The sequence below is a fragment of the Pinus tabuliformis genome, chromosome 3_1, assembly GCF_031772625.1.
Source record: "Pinus tabuliformis cultivar Carrire ecotype Pingquan chromosome 3_1, CPIR1, whole genome shotgun sequence".
Lineage (NCBI taxonomy): Eukaryota > Viridiplantae > Streptophyta > Pinopsida > Pinales > Pinaceae > Pinus > Pinus tabuliformis.
The window spans coordinates 170,027,668-170,048,944 of NC_142301.1; the positions used below are offsets into that span (position 1 = coordinate 170,027,668).

General features: G+C 37.6%; 1 protein-coding gene across 1 annotated transcript in view; it reads left to right on the top strand.

Moving 5' to 3' along the window:
* Positions 1 to 21,277, top strand: part of ACD1 (Pheophorbide a oxygenase family protein with Rieske 2Fe-2S domain-containing protein) — a 139,530-nt gene that overhangs the window by 72,625 nt on the left and 45,628 nt on the right. Inside the window, exon 5 of the mRNA XM_089410968.1 lies at positions 9,433 to 9,592. Coding sequence (XP_089267094.1) covers positions 9,433 to 9,592 — 160 coding nt within the window. The remainder of the gene's footprint in view (positions 1 to 9,432; positions 9,593 to 21,277) is intronic.

A 21,277-nucleotide genomic window follows, 5' to 3' on the forward strand; every position in this document is an offset into this window, starting at 1 on the left:
GTGCATAGGTATCTTGCACAGATTTCTGGGTTTTTTAAAATGTCATTTTGATTTGATAGAAGTAGCAGGTATCTCTATTTCTTGATGGTTTTATGATTATTATGAATCTCTATTATTCTAACAATCAAATTTAAGTGTGTAGAAGTTATCATTTAGGATTTGAGCGTTTGGGGAAATCCTTAGCTGTATTAACCGACTCTCAGATTACAGAATCTAAAGAGCCCATTGTTTTTAATTTCTGAAGTCATCTTACAAAACATTTTATTTGCAGGGTTTTTCTTGGGCTTGTGCCTCTTTAAAATTTCAAATTTATTTCTAAATTTGTGCAAAATTTGTTTAAATTTGGCTAATAGAGGGCTTTGATCTATAGATTTGCTAGATCTGTAGAATATTATTGTAGATTTGTAAATATCAAATTTCTAATTCATTGGGGTTTTGGGTATTTCATATTTTTGTATATACATGTTGGGGTTTTCTATCTTTCATTTGTGCAGGGACAAATCTGAAGATTGTAGGTGATTTTTTGTGGATTCTTCCTAGCTCTAGGTCCCGGAGGGTATTTCCATTTTGTTTGCAGGTTGAAGAGACATTTCAAGGAGATCGTGGGCAAATCAAATTTTTTAGGGCCTTGAGGCTGAGTGCTGGCAATCTCCAGCCTTATCGTCAGCCTCTATCGTTCTACCCTTAGGCCTCTCAGCTTTGCAGCTTTCTTCACCATAATTTTCTCACTAAATTTTTCCTAAAAATTCCCAAAAATTTTAACAATTTTTTCTCCAAAAAATTATGAGTTTGTCATTTGCATTGGAGAATTTTCAGTGATTTGGGTAGCATATCTCCAAGTAGCTTCAAGCCCCTAAGGGCTGACTGGTGCACATCCTCTAAACCTCTCCTCATTTCATTTTGAAAGCAAGACTTTTCAATTAGCTCAAGTTTAGTAGCAAATATTAATTTACATCTTTTACTGTTGTACATTGCAAAAATAGAAGTTATTTTTAGTAACTTTTTGCATGCTAATTGACAAAATTTCTGAATATTATTTCTTTGTTTTTCAGTAGTTTATTTCTAAGTTTTTAGATCAAATGCATAGGTAGATCATAAATAGTTAAACTCATAAATTTTCTGAATTGTTAGTTATTAGTTTGTCATGTGAAGTTCTTGCTGTTATACATAGAAAAATCTGAATATTGCATGGTTATAAGACTGTTGTTTTAGAATATATTGCTGGCATTAACATTTGATTTAAGAGCAGACTACTAGACTGATATTTCATTGATGTAATCTAAGTTTAAGTACTTAGATTTATTTCTGAAGTACATTTGTTTTCACATGCTCATTCAAGAAAGATTAACTTAGTTTCACTTATGCATCCAATGATCTTTGATTGGGTACTTCATGTAAATGGATTTCTGAATATTAAGTATTTTATTTCTAACGTTATACATTTCAGTCCTGTTGTATATTTCAGTAATTATTGGTGCAGACTTCATATTTCACATTATTGATATAAGTATTGTTTTCTCACATTGAGACCTTTTTTTCTGAGCTTTAAGTTAAATAACATTTAAGACATATTTCAGAAATAATTTTAGGCTCTCATTTAACTAAAATTAACTAATTCTCTGCATTTCACATAGCTTTAAGTTTTGCATTTGCATATAAGACAGTCGAGTCATTCAACAGTGGTTTTCTATCCATTACTTGGACTTCATTTCCTTCGCAAGATAGTTGACTCCACAAGGCATTGGTATCACTTTCCTCTAATCAAATCGAACGCTTCAAAATCTTGCGCAATCTAAACAAGTATTGGTTGTTTAGCTGTGTCTCCTGAACTGGTTGGTTCCCAACTAGTTTTCATTCATTCCATTCCTATAGGGTCTACCTCCTTTAGTCTGTTATTGGGAGACAACTCAAACGGAGTGATTGGGGATTAATGTGATAGCCTCCGATTTGAGTCGTTGTCGCGGTGCTTAGACATTCTGTGTGACAACAGACCCATAATTAGTAAAAAAAAAAGGGAAATAGTAAAATAAAATGTGCCATTCAGATTTGAGTGAAAATGGTCCCATTGGACTAACTTTTTCTCCAGGATCAAGAAAATGTAGTCAAGTTTGATGTGTCAACCCTTAATGGTTCGAATATAAAAAAAAGCATAATTTCCCAACATAACAGTTTCCCAGAATTGACGAAACTGAATATGAAAGGTCTTTTGATCGATGGTTATGCCATGAAGCATCTAGTAATAAAATAGTGTGATCGAGTCTCATTGGATCTTGACCCTTAAGTAGCAAGAAATATTATTGGGGTTAACACGAGGTTGTCATGTCTTGTATTAGACACTTGTATTTCCATGTCCTCTGCGTCCCGTGTCATCATGTTAGGTGACTTGGTTAGTGGGTGAGGATGTGAGACAACCTCTTGAGGGAGGTTGAGGTAAGCCAAAATACTTCTAAGCAAATGTTGTAGATAACCCATTTGAGATGCTAGCTTTAGATATTTTTGGTGGTAAATTTGCATGAATGCACTAACCTCCTCCATTTCCTTGAATTCTAGGAGATGCATTGCTATTTCTATTGCACATTGGTCCTTGACCCTATTTTTTACCTTTAGCTTCTTGCCGAGTTCTTCATGTCAATGATTCTAGTGGATTGTGGAGTTCATCACATTGTATTGTGCTTCAACAATCATCCCATTCTATACCTTCTTAATCTTGCAGAAAACACATCGTTTGTTTTCACAATGGTAGTGTGCCAATGTTGCTCCCAACCAAAGAGCCCAACGTGCTTCCAACATTCATTTGTTGCTAGAGTTGAGAGTAGAGGCAGTGATAATAGTCTTTAACTAGACCTCAAAGACATTCCCATTAAACTCACATGCATACCTCAAGTCACCCATCACATTGAACTTAGCTCATCGTTCATTCATGATTGCATGACAGGTAAGATGTTGTAATATGTCATATCTATGATAATGTTCTTCCATTTCATGGGAGGACCCCCACATTTACCTCATATAACCCTAATTGAACCTAGCTCCATGGTTGCCTTGTGCATCGGCCTCCCAATTTTTCTTTTGCAAAACTTGGAAGAAATATACTGTGAAAATTCTATCGTTGTAGCCACTGATTTATTTTACCTACTTATTTCCCGATAAGTTATTTACGAAAACCCTTCAGTAAACACTAAAATAAATTTTGCTGCAGATATAACACCATAATACAGAAACAAATACATGCACAAGAATCAGACACATCAACACAGATATTTTGGACAATTGTCCCAGAAAAAACCCAATGCGGGAAAACCGATGTAGCAGAGGAGGATTTTTATTATTTAGCAATTCTTTAGTACAACTGGGTGCCAAACTAGCTTACCCAACAAAGAAAAATTCTCCTACACTTCTCCCAGTCTCAGCGTCAAGCTTGCTGGCCTCTACACAACTCCCAGACCCTCTGCATCAGCTCCTGCCTCTTTGCGTCAGTACTGGGCCTCTCTGCGTCACCCATGCAAGCCCTCTAGTGACTACGCAGTTCTGCTGCCTCTGTGTCTGCCTCTCCAACCTCTGCATTGGTCCTCTGGTGTTGTTCTTGACTATTTGTTCTATACCCGCTACCTCCTGCTGCTCGCCAAACCACTAGTTCAAATTTCTTAGCTAACCCCACTCTAGAAATCGAATTGATTGGTCTCCCTCAGTATGTTCTCCAACTGACCCTCAAGCCTCTTCTTATAATTTTCCTGTTGGTCCTTCAACAACTGAGATTAAATCTTTAATCAACGATTAAGATTAGATTTGGATTGATCCATGACTTTTGGAACCTTCTAATCCAGTTTTATATTAATACCCATTAATATTTTATTTTTTCCAAGTTTAGACTTAGGAACTCCATTAAAAATATTAATTATTTAATATCTCCCAAGCTAGTTAGAATTTGCCCAAACCATTTCTGGGTCTTGAAGATCTCATGTGCTTTAGCCTCTCCACCAATTTTCATGGCTAGAGCACATCCGATGCTACCCCAAATCAACACTCCCTCTTAGTGAGGACTGTGCTTTAGTAATACTCCACACTGAGCATTACTCTGATTATATGGCACCGGTACCTTTGTTGATGCTAGGCCTCCCCGCCCAACATCCTTTGCACTGCTGCATTCTGTACTGCTGCCCATGGCTCTGCCTCTGCCCCTGTTGCATCCGTACGGTAGCTCCCGATGCATCCATGTTGTTGTTGGTCCTTTCTCCCATCACTGCATCTGCACTGCAACTCCCTTTGCATTTGTGTTTTTGTTGGTCCTTCTTCCCAACACTGTGTCTGCATTGCAATATCTCCCCCATTTTTGCTACTGAAATGAATTCTTTATCATCCCCATCTTTTCCCTGAAATAATCAAACTTGGTTCTTCCAAGGGCCTTGGTGAGGATGTCTGCCACCTGTTCTCCTGTAGGAGTGTAGCTCAATTGTACAGCTCCTCGTTGGACAAAGTCTCTGACAAAGTGACATCGGATATCAATATGCTTTGACCGATTGTGAAACACTGGATTCTCAGAGAGCTTGATGCAACTTTGATTATCACACATGATTTTGGTCGCCTCCATCTTTCTTCTGAATAGGTTCACAAACAGTTTTCTAAGCCATATGGCTTCGCACAAAGTTGTGCTTGCAGCCATATATTCTGCCTCAGCTGAGCTCAGAGCTACAGATTTCTGTTTCCTACTGCACCAGGAAGTCATTCCTGATCCAATGTTGAAACAATACCTAGAGGTACTTTTCCGATCCACTGAACTTCCAGCCCAATCTGCATTAGTAAATCCACTCAATTTGATATCCTTACTCCTGGTGTACAAGAATCCATAATTGACTATTCCCTGTATATATCTGAGAACATGTTTGGTTGCTGCCCAGTGCGCCCTCTTCGGCTCCACCATGAACTGACTGAGGGTGTTGACAGCATAACAAATGTATGGCCTGGTATTGACCAGATACATTAGGGACCTTATGAGTTGCTTGTATAAGGTGGGATCAACATCCTTGTCTTCTGATGCATCAATTTTCTTCCAGTTGGTGATCATTGGAGTAGCCATGGGTCTACAATCCTCCATCCTGAAACTCTTTAGAATTTCTGTAGCATATCTTCCTTGTCCAAGAAAGATCTCCCCTTTTTGCTGCCAAACTTCCAACCCCAGGAAATAATGCATTTGTCCCAAATCTTTCATGTCAAATTTTGTGGCTAGATTCTTTTTGCAGTCCCCGATGAGCTTGGATGATCCTATCAGGAAGAGATCATCCACATATAATACTAGGATTAGAGGCTCATTCTCTACAATCAGATAGTAGAGATTTGGATCTACGTCACTCTTGACAAATCCAATCTTCTGCAAGTAGCCATCAATTTGACCATTCCATGCTCTAGGTGCCTGTTTCAACCCATACAAGGCTTTCTTCAATCTACATACATGAGACTTCTTCTCATGCGTCTCAAAGCCTTCTGGCTATTCAATGTATACCTCTTCTTCTATCACCCCATTCAAAAATGTCGTTTTGACATCCATCTGATGAATCTCCCATCCCATCTGTGCTACAAGAGATATCATGGTTCTAATAGATGTATACGTCGCTACTGGGGCGAAGGTCTCTTCGTAGGCAATTCCTTCCTTCTAATCATACCCCTTCGCCACAAATCTGGCTTTGTATTTTTCCACACTGCCGTCTGCAGCGTATTTAATCTTGTAGATCCATCTCGAACCTACCACTGATCTGTCTTGAGGCCTTAGCACTACCTTCTAGACATCGTTCACCATTATGGAGTTGTACTCCTCTACCATCGCATTCAACCAAACCTGATGTTGAGCAACTTCCTGAAAACTGGTAGGCTCCCCATCCTGAGCTACTAATGCCTTATATCTATCTGGTTGTTTTCAATCCCTCTTATTGTTCCTTGGTGCACCGATGAAATCCTCTACCTCTCGTAGAATCTGACGAAGTTCCCTGCTCATCCTTCCTCCGCCAGTAGGTGCTTCTATTAGTTCCTCCTCCTCTTGTTATCCTCGTGTTGTATGCTTCTGCCCACAAGAACTTTGGCATATCCTGATCATACATCATGGCCTTAGTTGTTTCTACGATAGTCCTGTTCTTCCTTTCTGCTATTCCATTATGTTTCGAATTGTAAGGAGTTGTTCACTCTCTTTTGATGCCCTCCTTAGCGCAAAAATCAGTGAAGTCCTTATCGACATACTCTCCACCATTATCTAAGCGCAAAACTTTTATTTTCTTCCTAGTCAGGTTCTCCACTAGAGCCTTGAACTCTTTGAATAGACAAAAAACCTCATCCTTGGTTTTCAGAAAATAAATCCAAGTTTTCCTTTAGTGGTCATCAATGAAGGTAACGAAGTACTCGACACCACTAAGAGCTTTAGTGGACATAGGTCCGCAGATATCTGAGTGTATCAATCCTAGTATACTCTTGGTCCTGTTTTTACTTCTAGGAAATGTTTCTTTGGCATACTTTCCCAAAGTACATCCTTCGCATACATCATCTTGTTCTGTACTAAGATCCGAAACTCCTGTTACAGTGTTCTTGAGAATTCTCAGAGCCCCATGGTGCAAATGTCTCATTCTTCTGTGCCATAGTTTGTTCAAATCCTTGTCTCCATGACTGCCTATTTGTGCCATTGGTGATTCTAGTTGTAGTCTGTACAACCTTTTACTTCTGATCCCAATCTGCGCTTTCTTTTTCCAACTCGGGTGTTTGACGTATACTTTCTCCTTGGTGAAGAACACGTCATAGCCTTTGCCTTGAATTTGAGACACGGAAAGTAAGTTCATCCCCAATCCTGGTACATTCAACACATTGGTAGCACGAAGCCACTCTCCTGTTTCTGTTTGAAAAACTATGGTACCCTTCCTTACTGGAGTACACTTGCCTTATTCCCCATGGTGATTTGAAAATTCATCCTTTCCTCCTGATAATTTGAGAAACATTCCCGGATTCTTGTCATATGCCAAGAGGCTCCACTGTCTATATACCATACCTCTGATGATGCAGAGCTAGTCACACAAGCCACTTCTTCTTCCAGCGTGGAAGCCAACATAGAGAAATCGAAATTACTTTCTCTTGTGCAATTTTCTGAAAATTTGTGTGAATCTCCTAACGCAGATGCCTCTGCATCATGGTCTCGACCCGTAATTGATTTACCCTTCCTGTCTTTGATTAATTCCTCTGATAACATGTGAAAATTCTATCACTGCAGCAACCGATTTACTTTACCTACTTATTTCCCAATAAGTTATTTATGAAAACCCTTCAGTAAACAAAAAAAAAATTATGTTGCAGATATCACACCATAATACAGAAACAAATACATGCACAAGAGTTAGACACATCAACATAGATATTTTGGACAATTGTCCCCGGAAAAACCCAATGCAGGAAAACCGGTGCAGCAGAGGAGGATTTTTATTATTCAACAATTCTTCAGTACAATTGGGTGCCAAGCTGGCTTACCCAACAAAGAAAAATTCTCCAGCACTTCTCCCAGTCTCAACATCAGGCTTGCTGGCCTCTGCGCAGCTCCCAGACTCTTTGCGCCAGCTCCTACCTCTTTGCGTTGGTACTGGGCCTCTCTGCGTCACCCACACAGGTCCTCTAGTGACTGCGCAGTTATGTTGCCTCTGCGTCTGCCTCTCTAACCTCTGCACTGGTCCTCTCGTGCTGTTCCTGACTCTCTGTTCCATACCCGCTATCTCCTGCTGCTCGCCAGACCACTAGTTCGAATTTCTTAGCTAACCCCGCTCCAAAAATTGAAGTGACTAGTCTCCCTCAATATGTTCTCCAACTAACCCTCAAGCCTCTTCTTATACTTTTCCTGTTGGTCCTTCAACGGCCGAGATTAAATCTCTAATCAACGACTAAGATTAGATTTGGCTTGATCCATGACTTTTGGAACCTTCTAACCCAATTTTATATTAATACACATTAATATTTTATTTTTCCTAGGTTTAGACTTAGGAACTCCATTAAAAATAATAATTATTTTAATATCTCATAAACTGGTTAGAATCTGCCCAAACCATTTCTGGGTTTTGGAGATCTCATGTGCTTTAGTCTCTCCACCAATTTTCATGGCTAGAGCACATCCGATGCTACCCCAAATCAACATATACCTACTTGAAGTATTGTATCAAAGTGATGATCCTCTAGGTGAGTCTGAAGTTTTGAAGAGAGATTTGGTGGTATAGTGACCTTAAATTTATTGTTGAATTCCCAACCACCATCACTTGTCATACTCCTTTCACTTTACAGCAATAAAGCATTGATATACTGCTATTGCTTTTGCATCATTGTTGGTTTCTTTTCCCAATCCCCAAGCATACTAATTCCTTTTTTCCGCTGGGATCATGGATGACCTCCCCACACCTGCTACCCCTTTTGTAAAATAAAATACTTGAATGATGATATTAAACTTTAATAAATCAACTTTACTACAACCTTGTCGACAAGCTAGTGCCAAATTCTGTTGTAAGGAGTTCCAGTCACCAGCTCGTATGAATATTCCCATGTATGATGTAATTTGAACAAATTTATATATATGCTTTCTAGCCGTCTCTTTGATTTATTATTATGTGTGACAGGGTTCTCTTTTCTTGGTTATTGGGTTTCTTCTTTTGAACTGTTCGACCTTCTCTTCATAGCCTTTGGGTTTCCCTTCAATATCTATTTGGTTCTTCCTTGTATAGGCACATGAAAATATTTTACATTTTAAGATTTAAGACATATGGAAAACAGGAAGCATAGAGTTTTCTGATCCCCGAAAGGTGGAAGAAGTTATATTGCAGATTTCTTACTGAAATTGGTATTATTCCCTCTAAATTTTGAGTTTCAATTATGTGTGCTTGCTTGAATTTAGCCTAGATTCTACTTTTGTGGAATTCAGATTAGTCATACTCAAGGACACTGAATTTGAAATAATTTCTTGAATATATTTGTCTTATTTTTTATATTACAATACTTTTATTGACATTTTATTCATTGTGCAATGGAGTTTCCGTAAATCCTTTTTGGCTCTGAAAAGAGCAGTCATTTGTGTAAAATTTCAGGTCCAGTAGCATATGAAAATTGAAATTTGGTAATTTTCTCTTTTATATGAAATTTAAAAGCAGTCTCCTTTATTCCTTTGTTATAACTTGTCAGTAGATATTCACAAGAGAGAGCATCAAGACAAGAAATCTGTGTCTTTGAAAAATATTAGCAATTTGTGTTTGATTCCCCTGAGGCCCTGAATGTATCCGTTCCTCATTTTTGAACTGAATTGATGTAGAATTTGGTATTTGAAGGATTTTTCCACTATCATAAACACGATACATTTCATTATAATGCAATATTTTCTAGTTGATTTTATTTGAGATGATACCAACGATCTTTTTGTTGATGATGGGATGACAGGATAGAGCTACCTGTCAAGCTTCCTCTGTTGGGTGAGCAAACATGGGAAATTTGGATTTGTTCTTTTAATACACCAATGTTACCTGGCAAAACACGTTCAATTGTTTGCAGTGCTCGAAACTTCTTCCGCTTTACGATGCCAGGACCTGCATGGTGGCAAGTACGCATTTAGTAAATAGTATTTCTCTCTGATAAATTGATGAAGTATGCATACAGTAATTCTCTTTCTGATAAAAGTGATGATGCTTATTAAAAATTTGTGTCGAGCATGAAAAAAACAATGTTGTTGTTTTACACCTAAATTATTTAGCTAGAACTTGTTAGTGGTGATATATAGTCTTCCTTTTGCTTGCTTTCTTGATTGGTAAATGCCCCATTGTGAGGAAGCCGGTTCTACGTTTGGCTTAGATGCTGGGGAGGGGTATCTATTCTGTCAAAATCACTCAGGACTTGCACCTCACAAGATAGCATATCACTGGTTGCATTTATATGACACCTTATTCTTGGGTGATTGAACCTGCGCCTTTGTGAAGAAAGCTCACTTAATTTACAACTTGACCATGGTGGGCTTGATGTTTGCATGCCCTTTCTATTGTTGAACTGATCTATTGGCTTTGGATGCGCACTTGTACTGTGTTGGTGAGGGACATCCAAACATGCCTTTTTAGGTCTTTAGTACGGAAATCAATGTTCCACTCAAGTCTGAGCACAATCTTGAGAGACTTTAAATAGTTACAACAATAAACAGTCATGTCTAAATAGTTTGTAAAATATGACAAGGTTGTAAATGTTTCATGTACGGTTATTCATTGGAAACAATTATCTTTATATCTACCAACAAAACATGACTTGAATTCGTAGATAAATGTGATACCAGCCATTTGTATGGAAATTTATACATCAGTGAATTGTAAGCTTCATTCTCCTTTTGTTGTCACTATATTGCAATGTTCCACCAAGACTCCGGTGCGGGTAGACGCAAGGGGGGACGTGTGGGAACACCCTCAAATTTTAAGGAAATTTCGGGGGTGTGGGGAGACGTCGAGGTATATATATATATATATATATATATATATATATATATATATATAAAATTCAAGTTCATATTCGTTGTTCACTGTTCAATAATGAAAGCATAAAAATATTCAATAGACAATTGAATCATTGATCCATCCTCATCATTCATTTTGATACATACATCATTCATATGACATACTCAAGTCTCATTATTGAATTATTCATACATACCATGAGATTCGATACAAAAAAATCAATAATGAAATATTCAAATACATTGATCCATATCATTCATCATTCAATGATTCATCATTCTACAATCTACATTGATTTAAAACTTAAATTCATCATTCAGCATTCTAGATTCTAAATTGAAAGCAAAACATACTAGTATATTTTCAAAGTTTGAACACTAAATGAAAATGAGTGTTCTATTCAAGTTTTAACTCTCATTTTATTCACCTAAGTTTTAGACTTTTAGTTATTTAATATTTTTTTGTTCTATTTATTTTTAATTTGAAATTTTTTTAATTGTTTTGATTTTTGATTTTTTAATTTGGGTCTTATTAGACAAATTTAAAGGGGGGTGCCCAGAAGCACCCTTTTTTAAGGGATACGCCCAGACGCACCCTTTTTGGGGAGTCTAGACTCCCACACTGGGGAAACGCACCCCCTTGTGTCTCCCCGAGACTCACAAAAAGGGTGCGTGGGGAAAATGCATCCCCAAGAGACTCCCTGTCCCGGGTGCGAGGGGTGCGTGCACTTGACCCTGGGGGACGCGTCCCAGTGGAACACTGCTATATTGCATATTTTTATAAAGGGTTATCATTATCTTGGATTATTTGATAGTCAGTAGGCTTTTAGGAGTATCGCAAGACAAAACCAAATGTAAAGAAGGGATTGCAACAAAGATGTAAGGCTTAGGTGCTGGAACTTGCAGGCTAAAACTTGCATGGATATCTTATTATATTGCACTTATTTGTTGTAATTGAATAGAATATAACCATATTTGATAATCTATTATATGATTTTTATCAATATTGTTAACAATTCTATATTTTTATCCAAGTAAAAAATGGTATATATCCTATTTCAAGCAGAAAAATAAGCATACATTCAATACATGCTCTAGGGCACTCCAAAACTGACTCCTGATAGAGCCACCTGTTACCACAAAATCTATCATCCACAAAGTGTAAAAGTTCCAAGCACTTCGATGTAGTCTTGTGTAGCTAAGAGGTTGGCCACTACAACCTCACCAACTCTCTTCTGCAATTTAGACAAAGGAAAATGAAACCCTAGCCAAAGGAGCAATCCCTATGAGTTACTAGGCTTACCTCGTGTATTATGGAGTGAGAGCAATGTTATAAGGACCGAATTGGACCGGTCAGTTCAGACCAATGTGACCATTTTGAGGCAAAAACCAGTTTGAATTGGTGACTTGAACCGTTTTCGTCTCGTTCGGTACGGTAAAGCCACATAGAATGCAACAAGTGGGCATGTTTTGCTTTTTTTCTTTTAATGTTTGTCTTAGTTGGACACTAGCCCATAATAGGTTCCAAAGTGACATTTTCCTTTATCTTTCATTTTCATCCTTTTACTTAGATTTTTAACATTACCATGAAATGACTTAGGATGTTTGAGAGTGGTTTTGACCTCATTGGATTTCATATGGAGAAGGTAGAATTTTAGATCTCACTCAAAATCCAGTAGACTTAACAGTTTTACAAGATTTCAGGATTGGGGGATTGCAATGCTACATTGGATTTTCTCATGTACGAAGGTATGGAACTAGTATTTAATCAAGAGCACCAAGCCCTCTATGTACCTTGATGTTAGTGGCATTGGTTGATGAAGTCCTCTAACATGAGCCTACTAAAAAAAATACTCATCACTCAAGCAAAATCTTGATTTTACATGCTAAGATTTGTCTATCTTATTTTAATGCTTAGAGGGTGATATTGATGACAAAGATCCCAATATAGGCAATGATTTTGATGATATGTAGGTATTTGTTGTAGCATAATTTTTTTTGGATGCTAGAGGCCATGTGGAGCTTGTTTGCTGATGTATTTTCGATTTAGAGATGGATTGCACTCGGTGCTATTTTGGTTATGTGCACCCTTACATGCTATATAAATGAGAACTTTTGCTTATTTGTGTATAAATGGTTTGGATTCATATGGATGCACATGAATATATATGTTTTTCTTTAAAATTTGAATATTTTATGTGTTTTTGGTTGACTGGTTTTTTAGTCTAGTTTTTTTACCAATTTCTATACAATTCTGACCAGTTCCCGTTCCAGGGGGTCTACTGGTTCAATGACCAGTACGGTTTTGATAACTGCGAGTGAGAGTAAAGAATGCCTAGCAACTTGGAACAAAAGAAAAGTGATTAAAATTGGTTTGGAAATGGTGGATGAAAGGAAAGTTGGTGTCTTATTTGTTTGGGCTATCGATTCATGCATGCAATTTTTGGAGGGTGTTTCTAATGAAGTATTAGGAGCTACAAGAAGCCATGTTGATGTACCATATAACATCCCCAATTTCACTGACAAGATATCACAAGTTATAGAAAGGAGGGCACTTTTTCCAAGGGGAAGATTCCGAACCAAACTAATATAGAAGTGGTTAAGTATTCACTCGCAATGGATTTGTAGGGCTTTAACTACTCTCTAAGACAAGACAAAACATTCACTCACAATGGATGTTTAGAGTTTAACTGAAATTTACTAAGAATGTTCACAACAAAACATATATCTGGTCTAGTATTTACTAGATACATTAGAGAACCCACCAACTTACGATAGGTGGTAGGATCTAAGAGACTTGAGTCAGAGCTTCTCGACTTCTTGAGATTGGTGATCATGGGAGTAGTCATGGGCTTGGAATCCATCATCTTGAATTTATTCAACGACTTGATTATATACTTTCCTTGCCCCAGATATATCTCATACTTCCAGACTTAGGTAATAATGCATCAGTCCCAAATCCTTCATCTCATACTCCACTGCCAACATATTCTTGCATTCTTGTATCCTTCGCTCTACACCTCTAATAAATAGATCATCCACAAATAGTAGAATAATGACTAGCTCATTATCCACAACTTTGATATAGAGATTTGGATCAACATTGCTTTTGACGAACCCGATTCTTGGAAGGTATGCATCCATTCTTGCATACCATGCCCTAAGAGCTTGCTTCAAACCATATAGGGCCTTCTTGAGTGGACAAACATGAGTGTCTTTGCCATTTATTTCAAAGCCTTTAGGTTATTCAATGCAGTGTGGAAAAAGTCTGGAAAAAATCCCGATTTAATCCTAAAAATGCGATTTTTTGAACTAAACGATTTAATCCCCCGACTTTTTGGCGACTTTTTCACAAAGGAAAAAATCCCGATTTTTTCCTTATACTCCCGATTTAATCGGGAGTCAACCCAAAAAGTCTTCCTCCCTTCCCAGGCCGCGGATAAAGAGGCCGCAAAGGTGAAAAACTGTAAATTGAAGCTTCCATCCATGCATTTTCAAGTTATTGCATTGTATTGTTTGTCATACTTCTTGCGAGCATAGCAGTCTCATTTGTAATCTGTTAGTTTTGAGGTTAAGATATGTTTTTGTTTTCCAAGGAAAAACAAATCTTTATACTTCATATTTCTAGTTAGAAAGCAAAGTATACATTGGCTAAGCCTCCAGGCTTTCAGTGATCCAGACTCTAACAGCCACTGCCCCTTCAAAAGATTACAAAAGTACCAAAAGGACAGGCATACAACAGTGTTCCGTTGAAAGAACCCCACACCATCAAAAACATTGTTACAGTTGTTGAATGCTTCCAGAAGAAACAACAAAGAGGAGGTCATGAAGATCAAATAACAACCTGTCCAAAAAAAACAAAACCAGTGCCTCAAAAAAGAACCCATTTTTCAGACAGGAACAAAGTACCTGTGAAATCTTGTGACAACAAAGATCCTTTCTGCAATGAGAACACGTTTTGAAAGGGAATCTTCTTTAGTGGTGAACTCCCTGTAAATGTGGTCAAAGGTTATGTATCAGAAGTGGATTTTACCTCCAAGAGTTTTTGAATAATAGATGCCAAGGCTAGGTTAGTAATCTGACATCCACTGTTTTCTCAGAAAATAAGCAGCTTGGAGTCACCAAGCGTTAATTTTCACATCTACTATGATACTCACTGTTAATTTTCATTGTACCTACCACCTGACACCTTATTACCCAAGCAGATTACAATCTACTGAATAAATGCATGACTTATTTCTTAATACAATTAGCGGAAACAAAAATTAAAAGGGGAAGAGGATCTCAGTGACTGATTACTTGATGACTTTTAGATGACTCATGATATACATTTATTATATTTTTTGTTGATATTTTGACTCTTGAGAGTTGAGACTCATACAGGACCCAAAATTCAGGAGTTGATTCACTATTTTGATATGTGATGTAGCATTAAACTTCACATACATATTATATATTAGCTTTCTTTACATGTTTATGTGGAAATGCATTTATTTGATGTTGTGGATACTCTAGATGTTAAAAAAAAAAAAAGTAAAAATGAATAATTTTGTGTTTTTTTTAATTTTGCCGACTTTTTCAAAAAATCCCGACTTTGACGAGTTTTTCAACTTTTGGACCCTTGCCGAATTAATCCCGACTTCGACTTTTTCCACATTGATTCAATGTATACTTCTTCATCAATGGTTCCATTCAAAAATGTTGTTTTACATCCATTTAATGGATATTCCATCCCATTGTTGTAGCCAACGAAACCAAAGATCTTATAGTAGTATATCTTGCAATAGGTGCAAAGGTTTCTTCATAGTATATGCCTTCCTTTTGAGAGAAACCCCTTGCAACAAATCTAGCTTTGTACTTGTCTATGCTTCCATCAACAACGTGCTTGATCTTGTAGATCCATTTAGAAGTGACAACCGATTTGTCACTTGGTCTAGGAACGATTTCCCAAACCCCATTCTTCATGATGGATTGATATTCTTCCTGCATATCCTTCTTCCATACTTCTTGATGAGAAACTTCTTCAAATGTAATTGATTCAACTTCTATTAGTTTTGTCATGTATGCAACATATCCAGAATATCTTTTTTGTCTTTTGCTTTCTCTAAAAGTTCCTTTTGCGGCTCCATGTCCTTCGACATCTTCAAGAGTAGCTTTTAACCAATTTGGCCTCTTCCTTATGCCTAGTATGATCACATGTTGAATAGGCTCACTTGGTCCTTCTTCTTCTTCTTGATTTGTAGTAGGATTGTTGTGGCGTTCTTCTTCTTCGAACAGTGATATGTCTTCGTCATCAGAATCAATAGGAATATCTTTGGATCTTTTGTAGGCGTGATTTTGATCAAATATAACATCCATGCTTAATTCAATATGTCTTCCTTCCTTGATGTAGATTCTATATGCCTTTGAAGAAAGATTGTAGCCAACAAATATCCCTTTAATGCTTATAGAATCTAGCTTCTTCCATTTGTCCTTTGGGACGTGGATATATGCGGGACATCTAAAGATTCGGAGATGGTCCACACATGGTTTCTTTCCTGTGAATTCTTCTTCAGGTCTCATACTATCGAGGATTCTATGAGGACTTCTATTTTGTATATATACTGCATCATTGTTGCTTCTCCCCATAGAAATTTTGGTATATCTTGATCAAAAATCATTGTTCGTATACATTCTTCAAGTGTTCTATTTTTCCTTTCTGCAACTCCATTCTGTTCGGGATTGTAGGGAACAATAAGCTCCCTCTTAATTCCTGCTTCTTTGCAATATGCAATTATTTCTTTTGAAGTGTATTCCCCACCATTATTGAATCTCAAAGTCTTTATTCTTCTTTCAGTTAAGGTCTCTACTTCAGATCTAAATTCTTTGAACTTTTCAAATACTTCATCCTTTGATTTGAGTAGATAGAGCCATGTCTTTGTAGAGTGATCATCAATGAAGGTTACATAATAAAGATGACTTCCAAGTGATTTATCAGACATAGGCCCACACACATCTGAATGAATGAGGTCCAATATTTCTTTAGACCTTGTTTCACTGCTTGTAAAGGGCTTCCTTGTATTCTTTCCTAAGGCACATCCCTTGCATATTCCTTCACGATCTTCTTTGATATTGGGAATGCCATTTACCAATTGATTAAGAGAGGGAATAACCTTATAATGTAAATGCCCATATCTTCTATGCCATAGTTCAATGGGATTGATTTCCATGTGAACTAGGGCTTGAGGAGATGGTGTGATGACTCTATAAAGACTTCCTTCACGTACTCTAATAACCCTAGCTTTATCGAAGCTTGAATTCCCCCCCAAGGAAAATTTTTTCCATCTACAACAACAATTCTATCACCTTTATCTTCTAAGAAAGAAATTGAAAGTAAATTCTTTTTCAAACCTGGAACATAGAGTATATTGTTGAGATGTAGCTTTGCTCCATTGTCCAACTTCAAAGAAGTTGATCCCAGGCCTTTAACAACATAGCTTTTGTTGTCTCCCAATTCCACTGCATGAGAAGATTGTTCCTTTGATAGAGTGTGAAATTGTTTGCTATCTCTTGTCATGTGCCTTGATGCTCCACTATCAATAATCCATGCATTGTCATCATTGAGTGAACCTGTGAGTGTAGCCAAGAACCCTTTGCTTTTGACCTTATTGAATAAGTTGTAGATGATTCTTTTGATCCAACTTCTTGCAATATTGAATCCCATTTTCAAGTATCTTATCATAGAGGGAGTAACTTTTCCTTTCAAGCCAACAAAGTGATCTCCAATCTTTCTTGACTTTAGCTCTGATACCATGTTGAGAAATCAATGCTAGTAGAATTCCAAGAACCCTTTGATTTTGACCTTATTGAATAAGTTGTAGATGATTCTTTTGATCCAACTTTCTCCAATATTGAATCCCATTTTCAAGTATTTTATCATAGAGGGAGTAAATTTTCCTTTCAAGTCAACAGAGTGATCTCCAATCTTTCTTGACCTTAGCTCTGATACCATGTTGATAAATCAGTGATAGTAGAATTAGGGTTTGATTTCTCTTTCTTGATAATTACTTGTGAATTATGTTGCTTTCTTTTACTTCTTTATTATATTATCTTTCATCAAGCAATTACCAAATTATGTGTGTATGAAGATCACAAGAACAAGAGACACAAGATGTAGGCACTCAGCCAGGGCAAAACCCCTATCTAGGGGAAAACCCAGTCAAACTTCTTCCTTCAGTAGTTAAGACGAGATAATCCAAGACTCTTCGACCTAGACATAGACTTCCTCCAACCACCAAGTCAACCCTTCCTTCTAGCAACTTCGATCTAGATCTTCAACCCTGCAACAGTAGAACTTCGACCCAGCAAATCCAGAATTTCGACCTTCCCAGCAGCAAAACTTCGACCCAGCAAATCCAGAACTTCGACCTTCCCAACAACAAAACTTTGACCTAGCAAATAGCCCAGTAACTTCGCATAAAAGAGAGAGAGATAGCCCAAAAACTTCGACTTGTTCTTCTTCTGCAATTCTTCCTTCTTCTCCTTGAACTTCACACTTTTCTGCACTTCCTTCTTGTGTATCGAACTTGTTGAGTTGATGAGCAAATAGATCGAACTACACTTGTATATATAGCCTCTTTTGTGGGTCGAATTGTCCTCTTGTAGGTCGACTTCATCAGGCAAGGGCCGACTTGGTGTGGAGGTGACAAATTACATATTTGACTCAATAATAATTCTTTTTACATGATTCAAAAGCCCAAGAAGGGTCTCATTAAATGGACAATGACTCTAATGACTCAATATAAAACCTAGAAGTCCTCAATGGGGACTTTGACCTATAAAATGATGACCCAAGCATGAAACCCATGCTTTAATAAGTCATTGTAATAATAATAATTTTTCTTTTTTTAATTCTTTGATAAATACATTTCATAATGACTCAAATATGAAGACCGAACCTAGTTACATTCTTCAACAGTAGTCACCTTAGATTTGATACCATGTTGAGAAATCTAGGGCAGCTAGATTAGGTGATTTCTCTTACTTTGATAATTGCTTGTGATGTATTTTTACTTAACTTGATTAGCTTTTTCTTTCACTTGTTATTATTATGTTCTTATCATCAAACAACTACCAAACCATAAAGAACAAAGAGACACAAGATATAGGCGATCAACTAGGGCTAAAGCTTCTCCAGTTGAGAGGAAAACCCACAAGAACTCTTCTCTTATTATAGAACTTCAAATGACAAATTCCAATACCTATGACCCTTGACCAAGACCCCTCTAAGACCAACTCAAGATTTTCCTCCTTGATAAGCTTTCCTTCCAACAACTTCAACCTCAACAACTTCTGCAATTTCAACCCCTCAGCAAATTCTTCTGCAACTTCAACTTTCCAGCAAATTCTTTTGCGGAAACCCTAGGTGGCACGTGTGAGAGAATAATGGTGATTTTGTCCTTCTTTCTCCTTCACTTGAGATGAGTCTTTCTCACTATCAATTCGGCTCGCAAGGGATACTTCCGATTACCCAAAATTCGGCTTTCTTTGAGTGACTGCAATTCGCTACTTGTCGCTGTAGAGGAATGCCCTAATACACTTCGCACGTGTGGAGAGTAGTAGCCCAAAATAGTGAAAAAAATTTGCTCTACTTTTCTCCTTATCCTTCTCTTATTTGCACCCCTTTCTCTTCCTTGATCGAACTTGAGTGTGGTGTATATGTCCTTCAAGTGAGGTCGAAGTCTCCCTTATATATAGGACTTTCTCTAGGTCGAATTGCTTGCCTTTAGGCCGACTTGTTCTTGTACCATGACAAGGTCTTGGAGGATCGTTTGACTCTAATTTGACTCAAATAAATTTTCTTTACAATATGTAACATGCACAAAAGGGTGTTCCATACATGACAATGATTCAGTTGACTTGTAGACTCAATGACAAGCCTTAGAAGCACTCAATGGGTGCTTGACCTATAAAACAAAATAACCTTGAGCATGAAACCCATGCCTCAAGAATAACAATAATAATTTTATTTTTCTCTTTTTCATCAAATAAAATCATGATTACATATGTCATTATGAAGACTGAACCTAGTTACATATTTCAACAAAGACGACATTGCTGAATGGTGAACTGAAGGAGGAGGTCTACATTGAACAATTGGAGGGCTTCGTGGCACACAATAGAGAGACCCACATGTGCAGGTTGAAGAGATCTTTGTACGGGCTCATGTAGGCTCCCAGGGCGTGGTATGAGTGAATCGACAAATACATGCAAGGCATGGGCTTTTTGAAGAGTGAGGTGGACAAGAACCTCTACTACTTGGTGGTTGGGGGAGTTGTTCTCATTCTTGTCCTATATGTGGACAACTTGTTCTTGACAGGTTCATTGAGGCTCATCGAGGAATGCAAGAGGGACCTTGCAGCTGAGTTCGAGATGAAGGATTTGGGGCTCATGCACTATTTTTTAGGTGTGGAGGTATGGTAGACAGATGGCAAGATTTTCCTTGGTCAAGGGAAATACTGCATAGAGATCCTGAGGAGAATCTGGATGGAGGATTGCAAAGTCATGTCTACTCCCATGATCACTAATTGGAGGAAGGTAAATGCATCTAGGGAGAAGGATGTGGACCCCACCTTTTGTTGAAAAATGTGTAACTAGGTTTGGTCTTCATTAGTATGAAATGTATTCTTGTAAATATAAAATCAAAAAGAAATTATTATTATTATTGAAGCATGGGTTTCATGCTCAAGTTCTTTTATTTATAGATCAAGCACCCATTGAGTGCTTCTAGGGTTTGTCCTAGGTATAAGAGTCATTGTCATATATGGAAGACCCTATGGGAACATTGTATATTGTAAAGAACAAATTATTTTGTCTTGAAAGTGTCAAAATACCTCCAAGATCAAGTCGGCCTACATGAAGAGCAACGTCCACCCTTGAAGAAGCCTATATATAAGAGGAACTCGTCCTCCATTTGGATCATTCACTCATCTCTCATGCGAAGAAGGGAGCAACAAAAGGTTGAAGAAGGAAGTGTGAAGAAGAGAAGGACAAGGAAAGTTGAAGTGTTTGGGTCTCTCTACATTTTTCTGGGAATGCGAAGTTAGGGTTTTTGCATTGGAGAAGTCTAAGGTTCGATTTTGGAAGCATGAAGAGCAAGAACGCAAGCGAATGTCTCTTAGGGTTTCCTACTAGCTCTAGGATCCATATCAAGGTAAGAGAAGTCAAGGGAAGAGCACTTAGAGGGAGATTGAAGTCTCCTAGAGAGGAAGCAGTAGTTGCAGTAGTTGTTGGGCAGCAGAATTTTGGATTTACTCGGAGGTCGAAGATATTGCAACTGGAGGCCGAGAAAGACTTGATCTTGGAGGGTATTTGTTTGAGTCTAGGTCATGGTATTCGTCAATTGAAAGATCTGAAAGATAAGAAGAGATTTTTGGGTTTTCCCCTCAAGAGGAGGGGTTTTGGCCCTGGCTTGCAGCCTATATACTGTGTCACTGTTCTTACTGTTTTGGTAGTTGTTTGATGTATTGCACATTGGAATAATAAAGATCAAAGCTAATAAGTAAAAAGGTAACACAAACAGTTATCAAGTTAAGAGAATTAACATATTCATTGCCCTATTGAATTCTCAACATGGTATCAGAGCTAAGGTTCTCAAAGGGCATCATGAATGAAGATCACCTCTACAATGAAGAAGGTCATCAAAAGGATTGCAAGACATCTCAAGAAAGGTATCAAAGAAGTATGGAGTCTCATATTCTCTTCAAAGAAGGTATCACTCAAAGAAAAGGATGAAGAACTCTTCTCAGCTCTCTC